Source organism: Theropithecus gelada, chromosome 14 (genome assembly GCF_003255815.1).
Source record: "Theropithecus gelada isolate Dixy chromosome 14, Tgel_1.0, whole genome shotgun sequence".
Lineage (NCBI taxonomy): Eukaryota > Metazoa > Chordata > Mammalia > Primates > Cercopithecidae > Theropithecus > Theropithecus gelada.
The window spans coordinates 103,330,304-103,351,166 of NC_037682.1; the positions used below are offsets into that span (position 1 = coordinate 103,330,304).

The 20,863-nt window shown below is 48.9% G+C and overlaps 2 protein-coding genes across 9 annotated transcripts in view; one reads left to right on the forward strand and one right to left on the reverse strand.

The window, feature by feature from the left end:
• Positions 1-4,743, forward strand: part of SIK2 (salt inducible kinase 2) — a 126,741-nt gene extending 121,998 nt beyond the window's left edge. The window contains exons 14-16 of one of the 2 annotated variants that reach the window (XM_025355510.1): positions 496-587; positions 1,331-1,945; positions 2,618-3,880. In XM_025355510.1, coding sequence (XP_025211295.1) covers positions 496-587; positions 1,331-1,945; positions 2,618-2,621 — 711 coding nt within the window. In that variant the 3' untranslated portion in view covers positions 2,622-3,880. Of the gene's footprint in view, positions 1-495; positions 588-1,330 lie in introns of both variants that reach the window. The other variant, XM_025355509.1, reaches the window with a different exon arrangement.
• The window catches only part of PPP2R1B (protein phosphatase 2 scaffold subunit Abeta), a 41,264-nt gene continuing 23,289 nt past the window's right edge, over positions 2,889-20,863 (reverse strand). For 3 of the 7 annotated variants that reach the window (XM_025355518.1, XM_025355517.1, XM_025355516.1), the window contains 3 exons: positions 20,276-20,418; positions 19,805-19,896; positions 16,909-19,364 (listed from right to left, as the gene is read on the reverse strand). In XM_025355518.1, the coding sequence (XP_025211303.1) occupies positions 19,348-19,364; positions 19,805-19,896; positions 20,276-20,418 (252 nt within the window). In that variant the 3' untranslated portion in view covers positions 16,909-19,347. Of the gene's footprint in view, positions 4,885-13,046; positions 13,092-15,211; positions 15,334-16,908; positions 19,365-19,804; positions 19,897-20,275; positions 20,419-20,863 lie in introns of those variants that run through there. The other 4 variants (XM_025355515.1, XM_025355512.1, XM_025355511.1 and 1 more) reach the window with 3 other exon arrangements.

Genomic DNA, 20,863 nt, shown 5'->3' on the forward strand with positions numbered 1-20,863 from the left:
TGTCCTCAGGCCCCACAAAAGGATATGTCACTGAGGGGCAGGAACGGGAGACCTGGCTTCTTTCTTTCTAACTATACTCCTCTTAATGAGTAATAAATAAAATGAAAATCTTAAGTCTGCAGAATGTCTACATGGACTTTCCATGTTGGTGCATAAAAATCTTAAAAAGTGATGAAGCACCGATCCCGTAAAGGACGACTCATTCATTCAGCGGTGGAGATCTAACTCCACCTTTCTCATTACTTCTTAACGTCCATGAGCTCACAGTCCTAGTGGACTTTGGGAAATGGAGTGGAAAATGGAAGTAGGTGAGGTCAGAGATGGGCCAGGCCTGCTGGCCCGATGCTCTTTCAGGGTCTCCGGGAGCAAATGTCAGTCCCTTCAACCCATGTGGATTCTGTAGGATACAGTTGGATTCATCCTGCAGGCAGAAGCACATCTGATGACTGCATCCTAGCACATTGTCATGCTCGTGTTGTTTTTCTGCTCTTCCAGAAGCCCAGCCTTCTGTCAAAGGCACAGAACACCTGTCAGCTTTATTGCAAAGAACCACCGCGGAGCCTTGAGCAGCAGCTGCAGGAACACAGGTGAGAAGGGGGCTTTGGCCACAGAAGTTGCTTCCTTTCTGGAAGCCTTGAGAACACTGAATGTGTTATCCTTTCCCTCTCACATTTGCCATTACTAGGAAAATAGGTTTTCTGCATGTGCCACAGGCCCTCTGAGCATGATTACTAAGAGGATATCTCAGTATCCATGGAGGATGGTCCTGTCAGGCACTGGCAGCCCTACAGCGTACTTTGTTTTCCTTTTCTTCTAGCGTTTCCTCTTTTGGGTATGACTAGCTCCAAGCTTTCACAGTCGGTTGCCCAAAGCATGGAGGTGGGGTAGGCGGCACAGGAGCCTTCTGTCCTCCCTTACTAGCATGTGTGCCCACTGGCCTCACTAGTAGAAACAGCTTGGCCAAGGTAGAGCTACCTTAATCAATCCATCAACTGCAGACACCTGCAGAGGCCAAGGTGTGACTCTCTCCTCTTCTAGTCTCTTCATAAGGGAAATATCCTCTCATTGTATAAAGAGGAAAACTCGGAGTTAGAGAAAATGCATTCCTGCTCACGTTAGCACTGAAGGATCATCAGAACTGGGGGGCGAAAAACGAGATTAGGTTGAAGGGAACCCAACACAATCGGTCCCCAGTCCCACTTGTTTTTGCTGACATGAGAAAGAGAGACTCAAGTAGAGGACTGAAGCTACTGACTGGTATTGCATTTACATTAAAATTGCCATCACTTGAGAAGATTTAAAATTCTTTCCTTTGATATTACCAATTTAGGCTCCAGCAGAAGCGACTCTTTCTCCAGAAGCAATCTCAACTGCAGGCATATTTTAATCAGATGCAGATAGCAGAGAGCTCCTACCCACAGCCAAGTCAGCAGCTGCCCCTTCCCCGCCAGGAGACTGCACCGCCTTCTCAGCAGGCCCCACCGTTCAGCCTGACCCAGCCCCTGAGCCCGGTCCTGGAGCCTTCCTCTGAGCAGATGCAATACAGCCCTTTCCTCAGCCAGTACCAGGAGATGCAGCTTCAGCCCCTGCCCTCCACTTCCGGCCCCCGAGCTGCTCCTCCTCTGCCCACGCAGCTACAGCAGCAGCAGCCGCCACCGCCACCACCACCTCCACCACCACGACAGCCAGGAGCTGCCGCAGCCCCCTTACAGTTCTCCTACCAGACTTGTGAGCTGCCGCGCGCTGCTTCCCCTGCGTCAGACTATCCCGCTCCCTGTCAGCATCCTGTAGATGGAGCCCAGCAGAGTGACCTGACGGGGCCAGACTGTCCCAGAAACCCAGGACTGCAAGAGGCCCCCTCCAGCTACGACCCACTAGCCCTCTCCGAGCTGCCTGGACTCTTTGATTGTGAAATGCTAGACGCTGTGGATCCACAACACAACGGGTATGTCCTGGTGAATTAGTCTCAGCACAGGAATTGGGTGGGTCAGGTGAAGGAAGAGTGTATGTTCCTATTGTTATTCCAGCCTTTTAAATTTAAAGCTTATTTTCTTGCCCTCTCCCTGACGGGGAGAAATCGAGTCACCCAACTGGAATCAGAGGGCCTGGCTGGGGTGGATGTTGCTTCCTCCTGGTCCTGCCCCGCCACAGAGTTGCCTGTGGCAAGCGCTGGAACATAGTTGTAGCTGAGGCTTCTGCCCTTAGGTCGAGTGGAGCAAGCTCTCGAGGGTGGCACTGACAAATGTGTTCCTAAGAAGACATTCAGACCCAGGTCTTATGCAGGATTACATCCTTTTATTATCAAGGGCAACCTTGGTGAAAGCAGAAAAGGTGTGTGCTATTGCATATATATGGGGAAAAAAAGGCAATATATTTTTCACTGAAGCCGAGCCACCACATATGGCTACAAGGCAAATCAAGACGACATCAGGAAATCAGATGCACAGGAAATAAAGGAAAGCTGTGCTTTGTCATTAAATCCTAAGTTCTTAGCTGCTGATGCAAGTTGTCCCCCAAGGCCATCACAAAGCAGTGGGGCGTGAGCTCTGTTTCAGGGGCCACTAAATAACAGCTGGTACTGACCCCAGAGACCACCTTCATCTCCACTCGGGAGCAGGTGACATACCCCTTCAGAAGGTGCCCTGGGTTGCCGAGTGTCAGAATATACTCAGGACTCCAAAGGTGTCACACGTGGAACTGACAGGAGACCCGCCACCGTGGAGACAGGGGGCAAGAAACTCAAGAACGCATCAAGAGCACCAGCCCTGGGCCAGGGAAGATAGGCTTTTCCTGCAGTCTCTCGTGGACACTGCTGGCTTGGGGGCAGTCGCTCTCCAGGGTACCTGTTGTCTCTTTTCCGATGTAATAACTACTTTGACCTTACACTATATGTTGCTAGTAGTTTATTGAGCTTTGTATATTTGGACAGTTTCATATAGGGCTTAGAGATTTTAAGGACACGAAAAAGGAACTTTTACGTCCCATGTGAAGTGGTAGTGCTGTGCCTTTCCCCCAGATCATGCTTTAATTCTTTCTTTTCTGTAGAAACCAACAGTTTCCATTTATGTCAATGCTAAATCCAAAGTCACTTCAGAGTTTGTTTTCCACCATGTGGGAATCAGCATTCTTAATTTCCTTAAAGTTTTGACTTGTAATGAAATGTTCAAGTATTACAGCAATATTCAAAGAACCACAGATGTGTTAACCATTTAAGCAGATCATCTGCCAAACACATTATATTACTAATAAAACTTAACCAACACTTACAATCCAGTCATCAAAGTAAGTAAAAATTAGATGTTACAGCTAGCTAACTGTATCCCTAGAAATGATGAATAATTTGTCATTTGGACAGTTAACATCCAGGTGTTACAAATTCAGTGTTAATTCTAAAGATGACCATTTCTGCCCTTTAGAATGGCTTGTCCCATCAGCAGATGAATGTGTAAGCACAAAGCATCTTCCTTAAAGCACAAAGAGAGGGACTAACTGATGCTGCATCTAGAAAACACCTTTAAGTTGCCTTTCCTCTTTGTAGTTAAGTGTCCAGGCAGGTGAAGTGTGGAAAGTCTAGGGTGTTCCATTCTGGCCGTGTGAGCCCAGCTCCTACCAACTTCAGTAACTTGAGCAGTCTCTGTTGCTGGCCAGAGACTGCCTGGTTGCCAGCTCACCATGGTGCCAGGACACTCCGCTGAGGCACTGTGCTCGGGGTTGGACTCGGTGTCAGTGGGAAAGGGCAGTGTGGGGACTGTCATTTTTGTGATTTAATAACACAGTGAAAATCCAGGAAGAATGAATTAAGCTCCCTCTGGGAGTTGTTTATTCCCTCGTGCTTAAGATTGATGATTTCGTGAAATAAAGAACATCATTTCATTTAAGAGATCATTTCATTAAGATCTCTAATCTGTTTTGAGTCTTTGCAAAATAGCCAGTTATAAAATGGGGCTTGATTTGTTTAGACTGAAGGAAGACGTTTTCCCAAAATATACTACAGAAGTGCTACAATATTTGTGATATTAAAATGCCTTCCAGATTGAAAATGGGGGCCGCTCATTTCAGAACTGCAGGAATGGTGTAGTTACAGATCGACATAAACTCCTGCCCCCCAAAAATGCCATGAGCTGCTTAGCCCAGGAGACCTGGGAGCTATGGCAGGATGGTCAGGCCAGCCGATGAGGGACCGCAGAGAGGCTACTGGAAGGTTAAGGATCCAGAGAGAAATCAAGCTGTGCCCCGCGACAGCCAGGCCTATCAGGAGCCGTCAGACACGGCAGCGGCGTGGACACCGGCCTGACGCAGAGCGTGACCCCTCCTGCTGGGACCTGTGTTGTAAGCTCCTATTTGCTTATCTTGTTTATTTCAAGCAGAAATCAATAAATTCCATAACCCTCTGTATTGACTGCAACGTAAGCTGCTGAAGAGACTGGATCTGTTGGTCAGTCAGGTGTTTGCTCAGCCCCGTCTGGTCACCTGTGCTGCTCTGTCCCTAACTAGTGACCCATGGAAGCTTCCAGGCAGTTTTCTCTTCATCAACACTAATGTAACACTAAGAAGGCTTAGTGTCGCTCTTTTTCTCCGGGGCTACTCTGAAGTACTGACTTGCTTTCCAGTCTGTTTCACATTAGCAGTGTGTACACTACTGTATCATCATCATCAGCTTCATCACCCTGTAAACCAGGCTCCTCTGAAGAGACTTTGGTGAGATAAACATGAGGTAAAAATTTCATTCAGCAAAAAGTGCAATATGTGTGGTACTTTATTTTTTATGTTCTTTTTTTTTAATCCGGGGTATTAGTCTCTGCTTTGGGAGAAATGCACTGGCTCTGCAATTTCCAGCTGGGCAAGTGTGTCTCTAGTATCTCCATGCAACGGATACACTGGTCCCTGTAAGGCAAACAGCATGTTAGCCCGACAGGAAGAGGGGGCCCACTTTCACATTCCCAGTGATACCGACCATCCCAGCTGCCCCCTCGCCACCTCTGCCTGCACTGCCCTCTGCCACCATGGGAACAGAAGGAGGCCAACCCCCTGGAGAATCCCTGGGTGGGAGAGCGTCAGGGCCCAGCAGGGGAGTGGGGATGGGGCTCAGGGACTGTTCGTGCCCATCTGAGCAAACCCCTTCTCTCCTCCATCCACTTTTGCCTCCTAGGAAAGAAAAAGTCAGTGGCCCTTTTCCTCCTCAGATATCAAGAACTCCCCATGTTTAAACCATGTGCTGGAGTCAGGCTGGGACGGACAGGAGCCCAGGACTGAAGCCAGCCCTTGTCTCTTGTGCCCCTTCCCACCTCTGGCGCTGGAGTAATGGGGGGTTCTGTGTTTTGATGGGGAGCAAGGGGGGACCCCCTGTAGGAGTATCGGCCTCTCCCCTGCCCCCTACCCTTTCCCATGGACCGAAGGCTCCAGCAGAAGGGACTCATCGTGAAACTGACCGACTCCCCCACCTCCGCCCACACACCGAGTGTCATCATCAGTCCTAAAGGCAGGGAAACGCTCGCAGAATTCTGCCCACGGGTTAGACGGCGGGGGGGGATATTCCCAGCTCCAGTGATCAGGTGATCAGCCAGAAACTAAGGCAAGGTGACAAGCAGCAACCTGGAGTCACAGTTGGTCAGGGTCCCAGGCATGTAGGCACCAAACAGCCTCCGGAGACATGCAGGCGGGTGAGGATGCAAGGACAGGGTGAGTGAGCGGCGCTCCCCTTTGGGGTCCGCCAGCCTCTAATCAAGCCCCAGGTTCATAAATATGTTTGTATTACATTTTAAAACCTGTATCAACAGTCACACTTAAGCTCCCTATTGGTTTAAAGAAAATTCACACTCCAGATAGCTTTTTCCCATTTGACCTCCTGTAGAGACAATATGCAGTGTGTCATTTCACAGAGTCGGTCCCTGTGAACCATGGCTGACCCCCGTGCTGGGGATGACCTGCTGCACTTGAACTCCTAACCTGGCTTGCCTCTGCTGCCTCCTGGGAAGCCACCGAGCCACTCGGTCTCTTTGTGCCTAAACATCAAAGGTGAAAACTGGAGAACAGGGAGGCTCGTAAGTTGGAGTCATTGTACAGGCAGGGATCTTTGATCATTTTGTTGCTTCTGGAATTTTTTTTTTTTTTTTTTTTTTTTTTTTGAGACAGAGTCTTGCTCTGTCGCCCAGGCTAGAGTGCAGTAGTGCAATTTCAGCTCACCGCAACCTCCACCTCGTGGGTTCAAGCAATTCTCCTGCCTCAGCCTCCCAAGTAGCTGGGACTACAGGTGTGTGCCACCGCATCCAGCTAGTTTGTGTATTTTTAGTAGAGAGGGGGTTTCACCATGTCCAGCCTGGTCTGGAACTCCTGACCTCAGGTGATCCACCCACCTTGACCTCCCGAAGTGATGGGATTACAAGCGTGAGTCACCGCACCCGACCTGGAATTTTTTTATGGAACTTATCTTCAGAGCGATGTACGAAAGACAAGAGCAGTATCGGCCGGGCGCAGTAGTAGATGAAGTAGATTAGTAGTAGTAGGTGAAACTCTGTCTCTACTAAAATACAAAAAAAATTGCCGGGTGCGGTGGCGGGCGCCTGTAGTCCCAGCTACTCGGGAGGCTGCGGCAAGAGAATGGCATGAACCTGGGAGGTGGAGCTTGCAGTGAGCCGAGATCACGCCACTGCACTCTAGCCTGGGTGACAGAGTGAGACTCCACCTCAAAAAAAAAGACTAGAGCAGTATCATCTGCCTTTGTTTCTAAACTGGACAAAAAGATTTTCTTAAAGTTTCTGTCTCCCTTCTGACAGGTTCCACAGCATGGTCTGAAGCACCAGTAATGTCAGAGTCCTTGTCTGGCCCTTGGTGGTGAGTGAACGAAGGCAGTGGAGCCTCTCACCTCCCAGTAGCCTCTCACATTCTTATTTTACCATTTTTGTCCTAATTAAGGTAGCCTGGCTGATTCTAAAAGACTAGCAGCCATCCTAGGTGCACCCCCACCTTACGTCCACATCTTCTCCAGGCAAGTTTCAACCTATCAGCAGACTCGGGCACACACTGGGGCACAGATAGAGCACCAGGCAGCACTGCCCACAGAGCCACCCAGGGAGAGCTTTGATGGGTTCTGCCCAGATACTGCGCTCGCCCGCCCACAGGGGAGCAATGGCTTATATTTGTACATTAGTTTTACCAAGCACTTTCACAAGTACTCTCTTCTCATCCTCACAACAATTCTATGAAATTAGCTGGGGAGATACTGTCCTTATTTTTCACAGCTGAAGAAACCAAAGCTCTCGGAATTTGTGACTTCTCTGAGATCACAGCTGGTGATAGGAGGAGCTGGGACAAGCGCTTGGGCTGACTGGCTTCTGGTTTTGATTCTCGGGCTGCTTGCTCTGGAAGAAGCCCTCTCTTTCCCCTCTCTTTCTTCAGTAGCATCTGACTCTTTTCTTAAGCAAACAGCTGTATAAACAAAGCCCCCATTTTGGTCAAGCACAGGGTGACTGTGACATTGTTCCCACAACCTTATTCTCCACTCGACAGCCGCCTGGCTTTGGGGCAGAGGCTGCTTTCAGGTGACAGTGCAGCTGTCCAGGTGGCCGTGCACTGAACCAGGCTGAGGGAGACAAAGACCTCGCAGACCCACCTGCCTTTCAGCATCCAGTTAACTGCAGGAGTTTAGGCTCACCTCAAAGACGCCTAGTTTTTCCAAGTTACAATACAGCAGTTTCCTACAGGACACCCCCCTACTCAGTTGCCAAGGGGCCGCACTGCATGGCATCAGGCCACCACTGCAGGCCAGCAGATTCCACCCCAGGAACCGTCATGAACTCAGCCTTTGTCTCGAGGGGCGTGACATTTCCTTACAGTCAAGCCCCATCAAATAGAAGTGCTTATTACTTTTAGCATTAAAAAAGTAATAACAGACTTTGACTTAATACTCTGTCTTTTCAGAGGCAAAGTGGGTGGGTAGAGGGGAGCTTTAAAAATAGAAGTACAAAACAACATCCTGGAAACATATGACCCCAGATGGAATAATGTCGCATTCCCCAGTGCAGATAACGGGCTGCTGCTGGCTCTGTGGTGTCTGTCTGCTGAAGATTTGCTCAGTCAAGGAAATTCAAGTGGTGAGACCTTTCCACCATGGGTGGTAAGAGAAACCTGCCTTCACCAAAATCTCTGAAGGGGAAAGAAGTGGAGAGAAAGGTTTGCTTCACTTCGGGGACTGCAGTTTGAGAAATAAAAGGGATACAGAGATATTTGCACTTTGTAGAAAGGGCAAGAGTATTTGCTTATATCTGAAGGGAGGCGGGTGGTTTCGCTGGATGTTTGGTCTGAAAGAGTTACTTTTGATAAAGTTAATCTAACTGTAGTTATTTTTTTCTGTGTGCTTTTTTTTTAATTACTAAGAAAAATTGGTGAGTTCAATAGCTTTGGTATTATGAGTGCAAATCATAATAGCTCCAATTTGAAAAAAAAATCAAAAGTATAACTTGTCACTCAATGTTAGAAAATTGCCTAAAATGCAGTGTAATAAATAATCTTTGTACCAAATGGTAATTTAAATGGGGTAATTTTCTGCAAGGAAAATGTACTGTTTTTATGTTTCCAACCCTCTTGAATTAAAATAAAAACAACTTGTTTTCTAAGAGCCCGGGCGGTGTGAGTGTCAGGTCAATGCGATAGGGCTTTTGCCTCATCGGGCCTTGGGTGGAATTTTTAGAGTAGGGAAGGTGGCTGTGTTCTCTGAGTTCTGGTGCTCATTTCAGGCTGCAGAAAAGGACAGTGGATAATATGTTCTCATTGACGTCAGCAGGGTAAATAATACCTTGCTCTGAATCGCCTGAGTACACGTTAGCTGCTGCAGATCGCTGACGGAAGCACTGCTAACCGCAGCCTGCACAAGGACAGGGCCCCGCTGGGCACTGCTTAATTACTGCTCCTCGATTCGCAGAGTCCCAGGGCAAAGCCCATTGGCCCAGGTAGTCTGGGCAAGCACCTCGTGCCACGGTAGGAGAAGGGGAGGCAGATGCAGGGGGCTCTCCGAGGACAGGCAGCTGCAGGGCAGGGACTGGAAATGGGAGGGGAGGTGCTGCGAACTGCCAGGCAAAAGACACTGCTATTTAGTCACGATGTCACATCTTCTCTGGGGTCTGCCAAAGGCCTCGACACTGCACGCGCGCTCACACAGTGCACTCCCTCACAGGGGCGGGCACCCTTTTGAGGCCCAGCTCCGCGCCCTCAGGGTGCTGGAGACACCATGTGCCAAGCTGCTCTCCTGCGTCCTGGACCTGTTTCAGTGCCAGGCCCTGAGTGAAAGGCCACTGTTATATCCAGCTTGCTGGCAGCAGGATCTCGACTGAAATTTAGTTTCACTCAAACCATTCCAATTGAGCCCATGCTATAGAACCAAGACAGTTCCCTCCCTGTGGGGTGAGCCGCTGGCCTCTGGGTAGCATTGGGAAGGTGCAGTCGGCAGGGCCCACACTGGCAGAGGCTGGAAGGAGCGGAGCCCCCTCCACCGACGTCCACTGCTGTCCGACTGCTGACAATAGCTCAGTTCTGCCTTACACTGGCGGTTACCCCTTGGCTACCCAAAATTTCAGTATTGCTGAGTTTCATTTCTTTTTTAAGGAAAGCACTAAATTTCAGTAACAATGTTTTCCCTTTCCCACCAAATTTCTCCGTCATTCTTATTCTGTGTTGCCAAAAACAACTCCAGTGCCCCAGGACGCAGGCAAAATAACAGACCAGTGGCCAGCCAGGCCCCAGCCCCGCACTCCCCAGGACACCCTTCAGTTCTGCGGCCTTTGTGAGTCGAAGGCTCCAGCAGGGTGGGGAAGGAGAGCGGCAGGGAGGCCTGCACCCCAAACCCAGGGTCTCTGCCTGGTGGATGGAACTGGCCAGCAGTGCTTGCATTTCCCAAGTCCTTCATCATGACACAGGAGAGGTGGGAACAGGACCCAAGGTTGTGCTCCTGGCAAGCAGCTGCTTTCTCCCCCACTAGATCTTAAATTGAGGGCTCACAGATCCCCTTGACATGCAAGCTATGGACTCTTCCCAAAGAGCATGTACACAGACCCAGAACTTCAGACAGAATTTCAGGACAGGAGTTGGTTCCTGGGCCCCCTGAAGCCCCCTCCCGACCAGGGACCAAAGTTAGGAACCCCTGGCCCGGCCTCTGCTCTCTCAGAGTTAAAGTTCTTGGCCAGGCGCTGTGGCTCAGGCCTGTAATTCCAACACTTTGGGAGGCAGAGGCAGGTGGATCACCTGAAGTCAAGAGTTCAAGACCAGCCTGGCCAACATGGTGAAACCCCGTCTCCACTAAAAATACAAAAATTAGCCGGGCGTGGTGGTGGGCGCCTGTAATCCCAGCTACTCTGTAGACTGAGGCAGGAGAATCGCTTGAACCTGGGAGGCGGAGGTTGCAGTGAGCCGAGTTTGCACCACTGCACTCCAGCCTGAGCAAGAGGGCAAGACTTCGTCTCAAAAAACAAAGATCACAGGGACCCTCCCTGCTGAGGGGTTCTAATCCCTCCCTGGGTGGATCCAGGTGACAGGGAGCCTCCTGCTCGCTAGCAGCCCATGGGCACCATGGGAGGAACTTCTGGGCATTGTGCACTAAATCCTGGGCGCTACGTGGCTACAAAGGAAATGTCACCTGCACAGAACACGGCTGCTTTGCCCAGGGGGCTGAGGGCTCTGCGAGGCCTCATTTCAGCCCCGCCAGTGGTTTCAAAAGCTGAGCAGCCCTTGAGCGATGGATTATCACCAGGAATCATCCTGGACAACGTCCCTTAGGAGGCAGATGTGGGTCCTGACTGAAGCGAAGGGAAGGGGCTGGGCCCTCCCTCAGACACAGGTGCCACTGGCACACCTGCCTCCCCCTAGGTATGAAGCTGTGCCCACAAATCACTCAGGCCAAACCAAGGGCAGGCAGGGCAGAGAGCTTGCCAGGTGCCTCTGCCACTGTTCTTTCCAGCAAGCCTTCCTGCTGCTGCCTCCCTTTGTCCGTTTCTGGGGGGATTTCCTAGGGTGGACTGACTCAGAGCTGCTCTGAAATTGGCAGAGAGAGATTCCAAGCCCAGGGAAAGCATGAGCCGGGCTGAGCCCCCAAGCCAGCAGCCAGCACAGTGTCTGGGAGGGAGGAGACAGGAGGGAGCAGCAGCACGGGAAGCGGACTTTCCCGGGAGCCGAGCCCCCAAAAGCTGGATGAGCAGAAAGTTCAGAAAATGTGGGCCCAGAGGAAAATGAGGCATTAAGGATTGCGCTTCTGAAAGGGAGAACTGAGTCACTCTCTCCTCAGGTCGGCTGGCACAGCTCTGGCTCCAGCTCCTCACCCCCCAAAAGTGAGATGCCCAAAGTGGGGCTGACTGACAACTTGGACCCTGAGGAGTCTGTTCACTGTCACCCCAGGGCCACCCACATAGTTGGGGGTGGGACACAATGGAATGGAGGAAAAGCCCACCAAGGCCTTTCCTCCAAGTGAGCCACACACAGCGCCCAGAGTGCACAGCCTTGCCTGTCTCTTCCGTCTGGGATCCGCCAGAACTGCCTTCCAGTCACTTCAGAGCCCGAATGGTTAGCAGCTCCCCTGTGCCAGCAAAATGAGGGCCAAAGGGCAGGCAGGCAGTGGGAGGGAACCAGGGATGAGAGGGCCAGGCAAGGAGGGCTGGGCACGGAACAAGCCTGGGAGAGCAGGGCCCAGCTCCCACCCAGCCCGGGAGCCGTCACCTGGCCACCCTCCAGGCAGGGACAGTCCGGGAGGCAGCAAAGAACTTCTGACAGAGGCCTCAGCCCCTGGCGCCCTCTCAGCCCTGCCACTAACCCAGGCAAATCATTGTAAAGGCTGGTGTCTCCAGTGGTAACTAGGAGCACAGGCTGGCTGGCTTCACCCCTGGGTTTACTGCGAGGGGCAAAGGCAGCCTGGCATGGCACTGCCCGGCAGACCCCCACTCCCCTGGAGGGCTGTCACAGAGTTCCACTCTGCTTGTCTTTAACTCTTGCCTGCCCCAACACTAGGTACAGAAAATGGCTGTTTCTTGCCTGTGAGCTCTGTCTTCACCGACTTAAGTGTGGTTGCGCTGTTCTGAGCATCTGCTCCAGGCTAAGAACTGGGAACTCTGCCCCAGAATTTCTGAATTTTGGGAAATGAGTTCTAGGCAGCATCAGCTATGGGTACCACAAACATAAGAACATCCCTGAGAATCTCTGTCACAGGTAGGACTTTTTTATCTCCAACTTTCAGGTCAACCTCCAGTGTGGAGACTTGGAAGGCCTGGGGTCTTTTTGTGCAGATGGTTCAGTCCCCAGGCCCCACAGTGGAGAGGGCACTGACAGGAGGTCAGCCTAAGGACCTGCTCCCGTGGGCCCTGTCACCGGCCTGTGTCTGACTTCCCCATGGACTTCAAGGTCCAACTCCCTTAGCTGGAGGCCACTGGGGATGGGATCCAGCATCCCTGGGCTTTGGGCTTTGTCATCAGTACTCAGTTTGACTGGACTCACACCTCCTGTAGTCTTTCTGGGTTCAGGAGAACCAATCTGCTGGCCAAGAGGTTGGCCCTTAAGGAGCTCCTCCTCTTCGGGCACCCCCAGCGGAGCTCCTCAGAGCTGCCCTTGAGACCCCCAGGGCAGCGCGAAGGCCCTGCCAGCCTAACTCTCTGGGAGGGACAGGGACACGCAGCCTCCCCCGATGCTAGAGGCTGGCTCTAGGACAAGCAAGGTTCCTGAGCTGCAGAATGGCTCCAGCCTCAGGCCCAGAACAGCCTGCTTCACCAGCAGGAGCTAATTCGATCCAGAGAAGAGACACAGGTCAAAAGGGCCAAGTCAGAGACCCTCAGGGCCCAAGGGACTCTGAGTTTGGGGAAAATAAGGAAGGCAGGAAAAACCAGAAACAAGAGTAGAAGGGGCATGGAAGGCAGAAGATGGTGTTAGCTGAGATGCGGTACAGGGGCTGGTCTCAGGTCAGTGTGTGTACAGGACAGACTGTCTGCAGAGAAAAGGAAGAGGAGGAGGGTGGACGCAGTCAGGCAATGTCTATAGCCATTATTTATGGATGCTTCACTTGATTTTAGTCTCCAAACCTGGGCTCGGCATGGAGACTGAATGTCCCTCACAGCTGCTCCTTCCTGCAATAACAAGACTGACATCACTGTTGTCAGGGAAATGGTGTTTTGATTAAAATCATGTGACAGCTACTTCGTGATTCAATAAACAATTCCCCTGTTAACCCTCGCCTGACAAGGCCTGCCAGCAGCTTCATCGGGGAGCCCCCTGCGTCCTGTCCGGGAGCGAGCCGCCGCGTGGACCCCGGGCAGCACGGTGTGGGAGGTGACCCACGCTGCTCCCTGGCAGATCCTGCCTGGGGGACACACGTGACATCCAACACACAGGCACCTCCACAGACTTCAAGGGCGGCAAGGAGGCGCCCTTCACCAAGGGAGACTGGCTCTCGCCCCTTCCATTCTCTCTTCAAGTGATGGGCCCAGCCCCTGGAATGTCCAATGGCTCCCTGAGAGCCCTGAGGGTGGCTGAGAACGGATGGTTCCCGGGGCTCTCAACAGCAAGGCGCTCACTCTCACCCCGTTCCGACAGACTGGCAAGTCCACTACACATCCTAGACAGTGAGGGGTTAAGAACAATTTCTGGTTGCAATTGGATGACTTCCTGGATCACTCACTTGGCTGCTGGCCCCTGACACACAGGGTTCTGCCTGGCAACAGCCAATTCCCTTTCCATCTCCCCCTCGGGTCATTTTCCTTAAGTGAAACAAATGCATGGAAGGCTCCCTGAGTCATGGGGCGGGGGATTTTTCTGAGTTAAATGAACTGAAGCCTCAGAGGCCTAGCACCAATGGGCCTCCTTTCCTGGAAAGAAAGATTCTCAAATAGACATGACAGGGGTTGGGGGAGATTCATGAGTGACTGAAAAATGATGACAGCACTTAACCACCTAGGGTGGGTGAGGATGACATGAGATTTAAAGTGCCTGACAAGGGGCTGCAGTGACCAAGGCTCAAGTAACGACAGTTAATTCTCAGTAACTCCTCAGCTAGCAGAGGCACAGCTCAGGCCGTCAGAGCTGAGCAGTTCAGCCATGGGAGGGCCACCTCAATGACCCACGCTCAGATCGGGTCTTACCACGCATTTATGGCATGAGCAGTTGGCTCTGAATTTGTAGGAAGATGTAACCCCTTTCTTCCCAAAGAAGTCTGTGGTTTAGGCCTAAAAAATGTGTAACTGTCACCCCCCACTCCTTCAGCCAAGTTCTCCTTCCTGCGGCCCAGTTCTGTGAAGAGAACATGGACCCCAAGGACTGGCCACTCGGGAATCCATCCAGACAGTCGTGGCCCAGCCCTTCCTCCCACTGTGTGGCCACTGCAGGAACGACCAGTGCTGCCCACGGACAAGTGTGCGGCCACTCAGGAAGGCAAGAACGTTCTAAGATGAGCGAAGGCGATTCTGGACCTCAACAACAGGAAAAAACGTTTTCATGGTTTCGGTTCACATAAAATGAAAAGCCATGTGATTTAAAAGGCAGCCTTTTTGATGTTACTTCATAGAATTTTCACCAAGCGAACCCACTAGAGTGGGTGTGAGAATGTCAGATTTTTCCCCATGAACTAAACGCAGTCTGGCATCAGCACGAGGCAGCCAAGCCCTGCTGCTCTCCTTTTCTGAATATATCTGTAAGAAGTCACAAATCGCCCTCCTAATGAATGGCCCTGGGGCAGTGGCTGGCACCGACTGCTGAAATGCGGCTTTTCACACCATTTCCACACAGAGTGGCGTCCAGTGGGGCTTGTAGAACATGAGCTGTTACAGAGAAACTTGCAACTATTTTTATCTTGAATGGAAATAACTGAGGAATTGTGGCAAGTCACTTCTGTATTACGTGAGGAAAATGGGAACAGCCCCTTTTTACAAGCAATTCTTCACCAAATCCCACCAGTGTCCTCTATATGGGCTTCGCTGTCGGATGGGGAGGTGATGGGAGATGGGCCTCAAGCTACAATAGTGACAGCTCTGGCCGGCAACCCGTCCCTCAGAAAGCACTCCCAGAACGAAGTAACCTGGCAACAGGCTTTAAAAATCTACTCCCGGCCCTTAATATTGGACTCTTCCCCTGGGGACAAAGTGAGAGGAGCTGCTTCTCAGCCTACCCTGCGGCAGCTCCCCGCAGACCAGGCCACCCTGGCTGCCCGCAGCCCTGAGGGCAGGACTTGGCCCCAGGCTTCCGGGGCACTTACCTTCCCCGTGTCCTCTCCAGGCACTCTGGGTCTTGGGAAATGGTTCTTGTCAGCCCGAGGGACACTGGGTTCTCCACTGTCCTTCACAGGAAAATCTAGCTTCCTCAGCCTTTGTGCCACCACTAGAGACACAGACAGTGGCGCTGTAACTGTCCCTGACCAGGGCACATCCCTCCCAAGCCCACCTGCGCTTCCCAGCCAGGATGCCCTCAGTTGTGCCAGCAGAGCTGGGAAGTCCAGCAGCAGCCGACAGTCTCTGCCCATGGGGCACTGGGCAGAGAAGGCTGGGGCAGTCCAGGGTCGTGTTGAGGTGCCTTTCCCTCGGGGCCCTGGAAAGCGCTGCCCCGGAAAGCGCTGCCCCATTGGGCCTTTGGTGTCCACCTGGCTGTTCCCTACATCTTGGTCACTGATGGCCTCCAGAGCCCCAACCACAGGGAAGACCTGCCTCCTTTCAGAACTCCTATCAGTTTAAGAGAACAACTCTGGAGACAGAAATGACTTGGCTTTTCGACGCAATGAGGAATTAAACTCTATTCGTCCTCCACAAGATTTCCATCCCAACTGAACGTTATGTAATTTCCTGGAAACAGCAGGCTCATGGAGGCAAACAGGGGACAGTGAGACTATTCTAGGTACAGAGGACTGGAGGGAGACGTGCGAGGGAAGAGGAAAGGGGAGTAAGGAACTGGATGGAAACAGGAATACTGGAGAATCAAAGGGAAACAATTACATCACATCAGACTGCAGTCACCTCAGCTGGTAAACCAGGAGAACACTGGGCAACAGGGCCTCTCCCTCTAGTTTCATATCCAAGCAGTGGAGAAAAAGGAAGCTTTACGATAAGAGTGTCACCATTTTTAAGTCAGAGGAATTTAAGTAAAAGGCAAGAGGACAGGACAAGCACCTGACCTGTCTGGCCACCCTGCCCTGCCGTCGCCACAGGGACAGAGCCAATGTGACGTCTAAGGGCAAGCCCCAGCCTTTCAGTTTAGTGACAACACAACGGTTAACAAAGGAACAAAAGTGCACCAGGTTAACCGCCGGGCCAGGAAGGACAGGCTTGCTTCCCTAGAGGTCTACGCAAACAACCTGAACGCTTGGGCAAGCCAGCTCAAAGGTCAGGCTGCCGACTGTTGAGTCAGGACAAGCTGTCGGGCGAAGACCCCTGGGGCTCTGCATCACAGTGGCCGAGCTGTGGTATTTCTGTGAGCTGAGGGCAGCCCGTTATTTCAACAAGACCTCATTAGAAACCACATATTCACCTGTTTTCCTTCTTATGCAACAAGATGCATCCTCAGGTTCACATCTTCTTGGCAGCACAGAGAAAGAAACAAGACCTGGTCTCTTAAACCTGTGAGGAGTAAACCCCACACAAATTGTAGAGAAACACCAAGGTGAACTCCATTGCTGCTGAGACATTTGTACGGCACAGGTAATATGTGTGTGTGTGTATGTGTGTGTGTCTGCTTCATTTTTCTAATCAAACAACTGATGTAAGCTGCCAAGGATGAAAACCAATACATGTTTGAAGCAACCAGACAAATCCACACAGAACTGTAGTCTAAGCCAGGGGACCAGAGAAGGGCCACATAAAGCTTGTTTCCTGAGAGCAGGAAAATCTTTGTGTCAATGGGAGAATAAGACACAGTCTGGTTCTTTTGGTGATTTGTTCCATGTACACAACACATCAGAGGATATTTTAGAAATTCATCCACTGAACACATTTTTATTGAGCACCTATTATGTGCACCAGATACTGTTCCAGGCACTGGCAATACAGAAGATAAAACAGACAAAAATACCAGCCTTACAGAGCTCCTAAAGCCTATATTCCAGTGAAATCAAGATAGGAGAAATTGTCCCTTAAGTTTAAGGTAGTTAAAAAAAAAAAATAGGAGAACTAATTCATGGAGAACATGGCCAAGTTATGAGCCAAAGCACAATTCCTCCAAAGAGTGCCAAAGCAAATTATCTTTTGCTTCATTCAGAAGAAAACAATGAAACCCCTGAGGGGTCACCACAAAAGACAGAGGCCCCGCTGAACCCCCTGACCATGCTTGAGAAAGCCAGGGCCCACTCTCCCTCTCAGTTTTAGGGTGGAGAAGTCAATGTTTAGGGCTCCTCAGGGGGAGACACAAGGGCATTTTGAAAGTCTGTCCCCAAAACAATGGTATTTCCAACTAGAGTAAAGCAATGGTTCCAATGCAAATCTGTTTCATGAAGACAAATGTCTCTCAAGTCTGAAATTCAATGAAGAAGAACTTGCAGGTAATAAAAAATAAAGGCCCATGAAACTAAAATTAAAATGTTTATAGAATAATAGCATAAGATAATAAAATGAGAATACAGAAAAAGATTTTTGCTTAGGAAAATACTTAATTCTTGGCCCAAAGTCATAAAATAGAAACTTATTGTAAGGTAATTTGGCAGTTTAAAATGCAGACAGATAACCTCTGATTTACAATTTCTGTTCTGTTTTTCAAATGTAGGACAAATTTGAAAGTATTTCGTAAAACTTGGCTTTATGTAACAAATGCACAAAGTCTTAGAGGAGTCTTTGGGCCTTCACTAAACAGAACAGGACTTGCTAGATTTAAAAGAGGTTGTGAACAAAATCAACAATTCAAAAACCAAAAGGGTAACAAGCAAACCACATAGCAAGATGCACTGAGAGAAAAATAAACTATGGGAAACCCCCCTTAACTAAAAGTCATGAGACAAGGTGAGTGTGATTATGTGAAAAATTGTTTTTTTGTTTTGTTTTGTTTTGTTTCTGACACGAAGTCTCGCTCTATGGCCCAGGCTAGAGTGCAGGGGTGCGATCTTCCCTCACTGCAACCTCTGCCTCCCAGGTTCAAGCAATTCTCCTGCCTCAGCCTCCTGAGTAGCTGGGACTACAGGTGTGTGCCACCACGCCCAGCTAACTTTTTTGTATTTTTAGTAGAGACGGGGTTTCACCATGTTGGTCAGGCTGATCTCAAACTCCTGACCTCAAATGATCCCAAATGGGTGCTTTTTAAAAAGGGCTTTAAAACTGTTTAGTAGTTCAAATAGGCTTCCTTACTATTAATTTGCTTCTTACTAAACTCTTCAGCTTAACTCATTATCTTAAATTTCAGAATTAATGAGGTTTTACTGTAAAAGTAGAAAAGCAAACACTTCAAATAAGACTCCAGCATCACCTATACTAAAAAATTAGGAGTAAAACTGCAGTTTGAAAACCTACTGCACAATGCAGCAAGGACCAGGTGTTAATACTGCTGGAAGCACAGCCAGGTAAAGAGCAGGAAATCTGAGAACCCTGTGGTTCTCAGACTCATTCAAAATACAGAACTGCAATCTTACAATGAAACAGACATATTGCTTATTACGAGGCACTACAGATAAAGCTTTTCAGAAAAGAGAGAGAAATATTTTTAAATGTAGGCACAGTGGTGAACTGTTCAAATTCAGTTAGGTGTCAACATCACACATTAGCAGCAAGATGCAGCCACACTTCAGGTTTCTGAATGACATGACTACAGACAAAATTGAGCAAATAAAAACCAAAATAACCACTACATTAACCCTGAGCTTCCACATTCCCCTTTCATGTGAGACTGATGCAGACCATCATAATTCAGGAAAATGTGGCTTTCACTACGGTCAAATCTCAACATGCCTCCCAAAGAGTTTATAAAATAAGTTATTCTAAACATGTACATTTAACTTTGGAATGATGGAGAGACACAGAGATATATGTAAACGTCAAGAGAATCACTCCACTCCACGCCTGGGTCCACACCCTTCCAGGCTTTGTCTGGAACACTATGTGGCTGGGGCCTGATTCCACAGTGAGGATGCAGGAGCCCCGGTGGTGATGGATAAAGCATTAGGAGAAAATCAAGTATCAAGTGTCAGGAATTGGTCAGTAAGAATGGCTTAAATAATGACTTAACAAAGAAGACAAGTAAAAAACAATCCCATTTCATCTTTAGAAAGAATCAAGTCACTAAAATTTGATTTCTTCTAAGTTGTTGCCATTTGCTTGGATGAGATCTTGAAGGTTTTCCATTCTTTCTCCACCCAGTTAAGAACACATTGACTAGAAATCTGTGATAAGAATTTAGCAAAGGTCTTTTCCCTCCTGCTCCTCATTATGCCAATGCAAGAACTGGAAAATTCCAAACAAAATCAGGTTAGTGGTACAGAAAGTTCATGAACGATCTATGTGAATATAAAGCACAATAACAATGATCCAAACGTATCAAACTAACAACTTCTCACTGTGGTTACTGTCTTTACTCGGCCAGGCTAATCAGAAGTGAAACTTTAAAAATTGGTTAAATTCCAAACGAAAAACTGTTCTTACCAGTGAGAATCATATTTCCTACCCAGTCCTACATGTAACTAAGAAAAATAGCCTGCTCACTTATGAGAAAACAGTGGGCCAAGAGGGTTCTAATCAGAGAGACACCAGCATTCCAGGAACTTACCACCCTCCCTGTTTCCCGTAATACTTATCATCCTACCCACTTAAAACCTCTCACATAATAGAGATAAATCCCCATTAACCAAGGCATACGCTGCAAGGCAAAAGAAGGAAATACATACCACTTATAGCTTCCTGGGCAAAGTATTTGACATCCATGTCTTCATCTTGACCTAACTTCTGTAGTACTGGCTTAACTTCTCCCTGTAAAGCACTGACATTCAAAAGTATTATCTGTGAAAGACAGTCTAATGGGCGACAGAAATCCTTTCTGGTGTATATGGTTTATGGTAATTGGTAAAATTTAAAGTAAAAAAAATTTTTAAACATTTATAAACTTGACAAATACACAAAATAATGTCTAAAGAATTCTCAGCAAAATCAGTTTCAGACAATGATGTGACATATACAGAGCTTAAATATAAAAGTCATAGTGGACATCCTCAAAAACAGTTACTAAATTATTTTCTTTAAGCAAATCCAGATCTTAGGCAAAGTGAAAATCCCTGAAGTTAATTTTAGCTAATTGCTCCCCATTATAAGGTAAAATTTAAAATACGCTTTTAAAACAAGACTAAACACTAAAATCTTACTTGGTATCTAGAATTGGTCCAATTTTTTGTAGAGATTTGGCCACATTGAAGCGAACATTTGCTACTTGGTCTCCTGCCATTTTTAATACGATGGGCAGCATTTGCTTAGTGGTTATTTCCTGACCACAGGCCTCAGACAGCGCCTAGAAAAATAAATAAGATGGCACATTTTTTTTTTTTTTTTGAGATGGAGTCTTGCTCTGTCGCCCAGGCTGGAGTGCAGTGGCCGGATCTCAGCTCACTGCAAGCTCCGCCTCCCGGGTTCACGCCATTCTCCTGTCTCAGCCTCCCGAGTAGCTGGGACTACAGGCGCTCGCCACCTCGCCCGGCTAGTTTTTTGTATTTTTTTAGTAGAGACGGGGTTTCACCGTGTTAGCCAGGATGGTCTCGATCTCCTGACCTCGTGATCCGCCCATCTCAGCCTCCCAAAGTGCTGGGATTACAGGCTTGACCCACCGTGCCCGGCCAAGATGGCACATTTAAAATACTTTAAAAAAAATTCCAAAATCTAATGAAACAAATTAATATTTAATAATAAAATAATTGACCAATAGGAAATTTTTTTTTTTTTTTTTTTTTTTTTTTTTT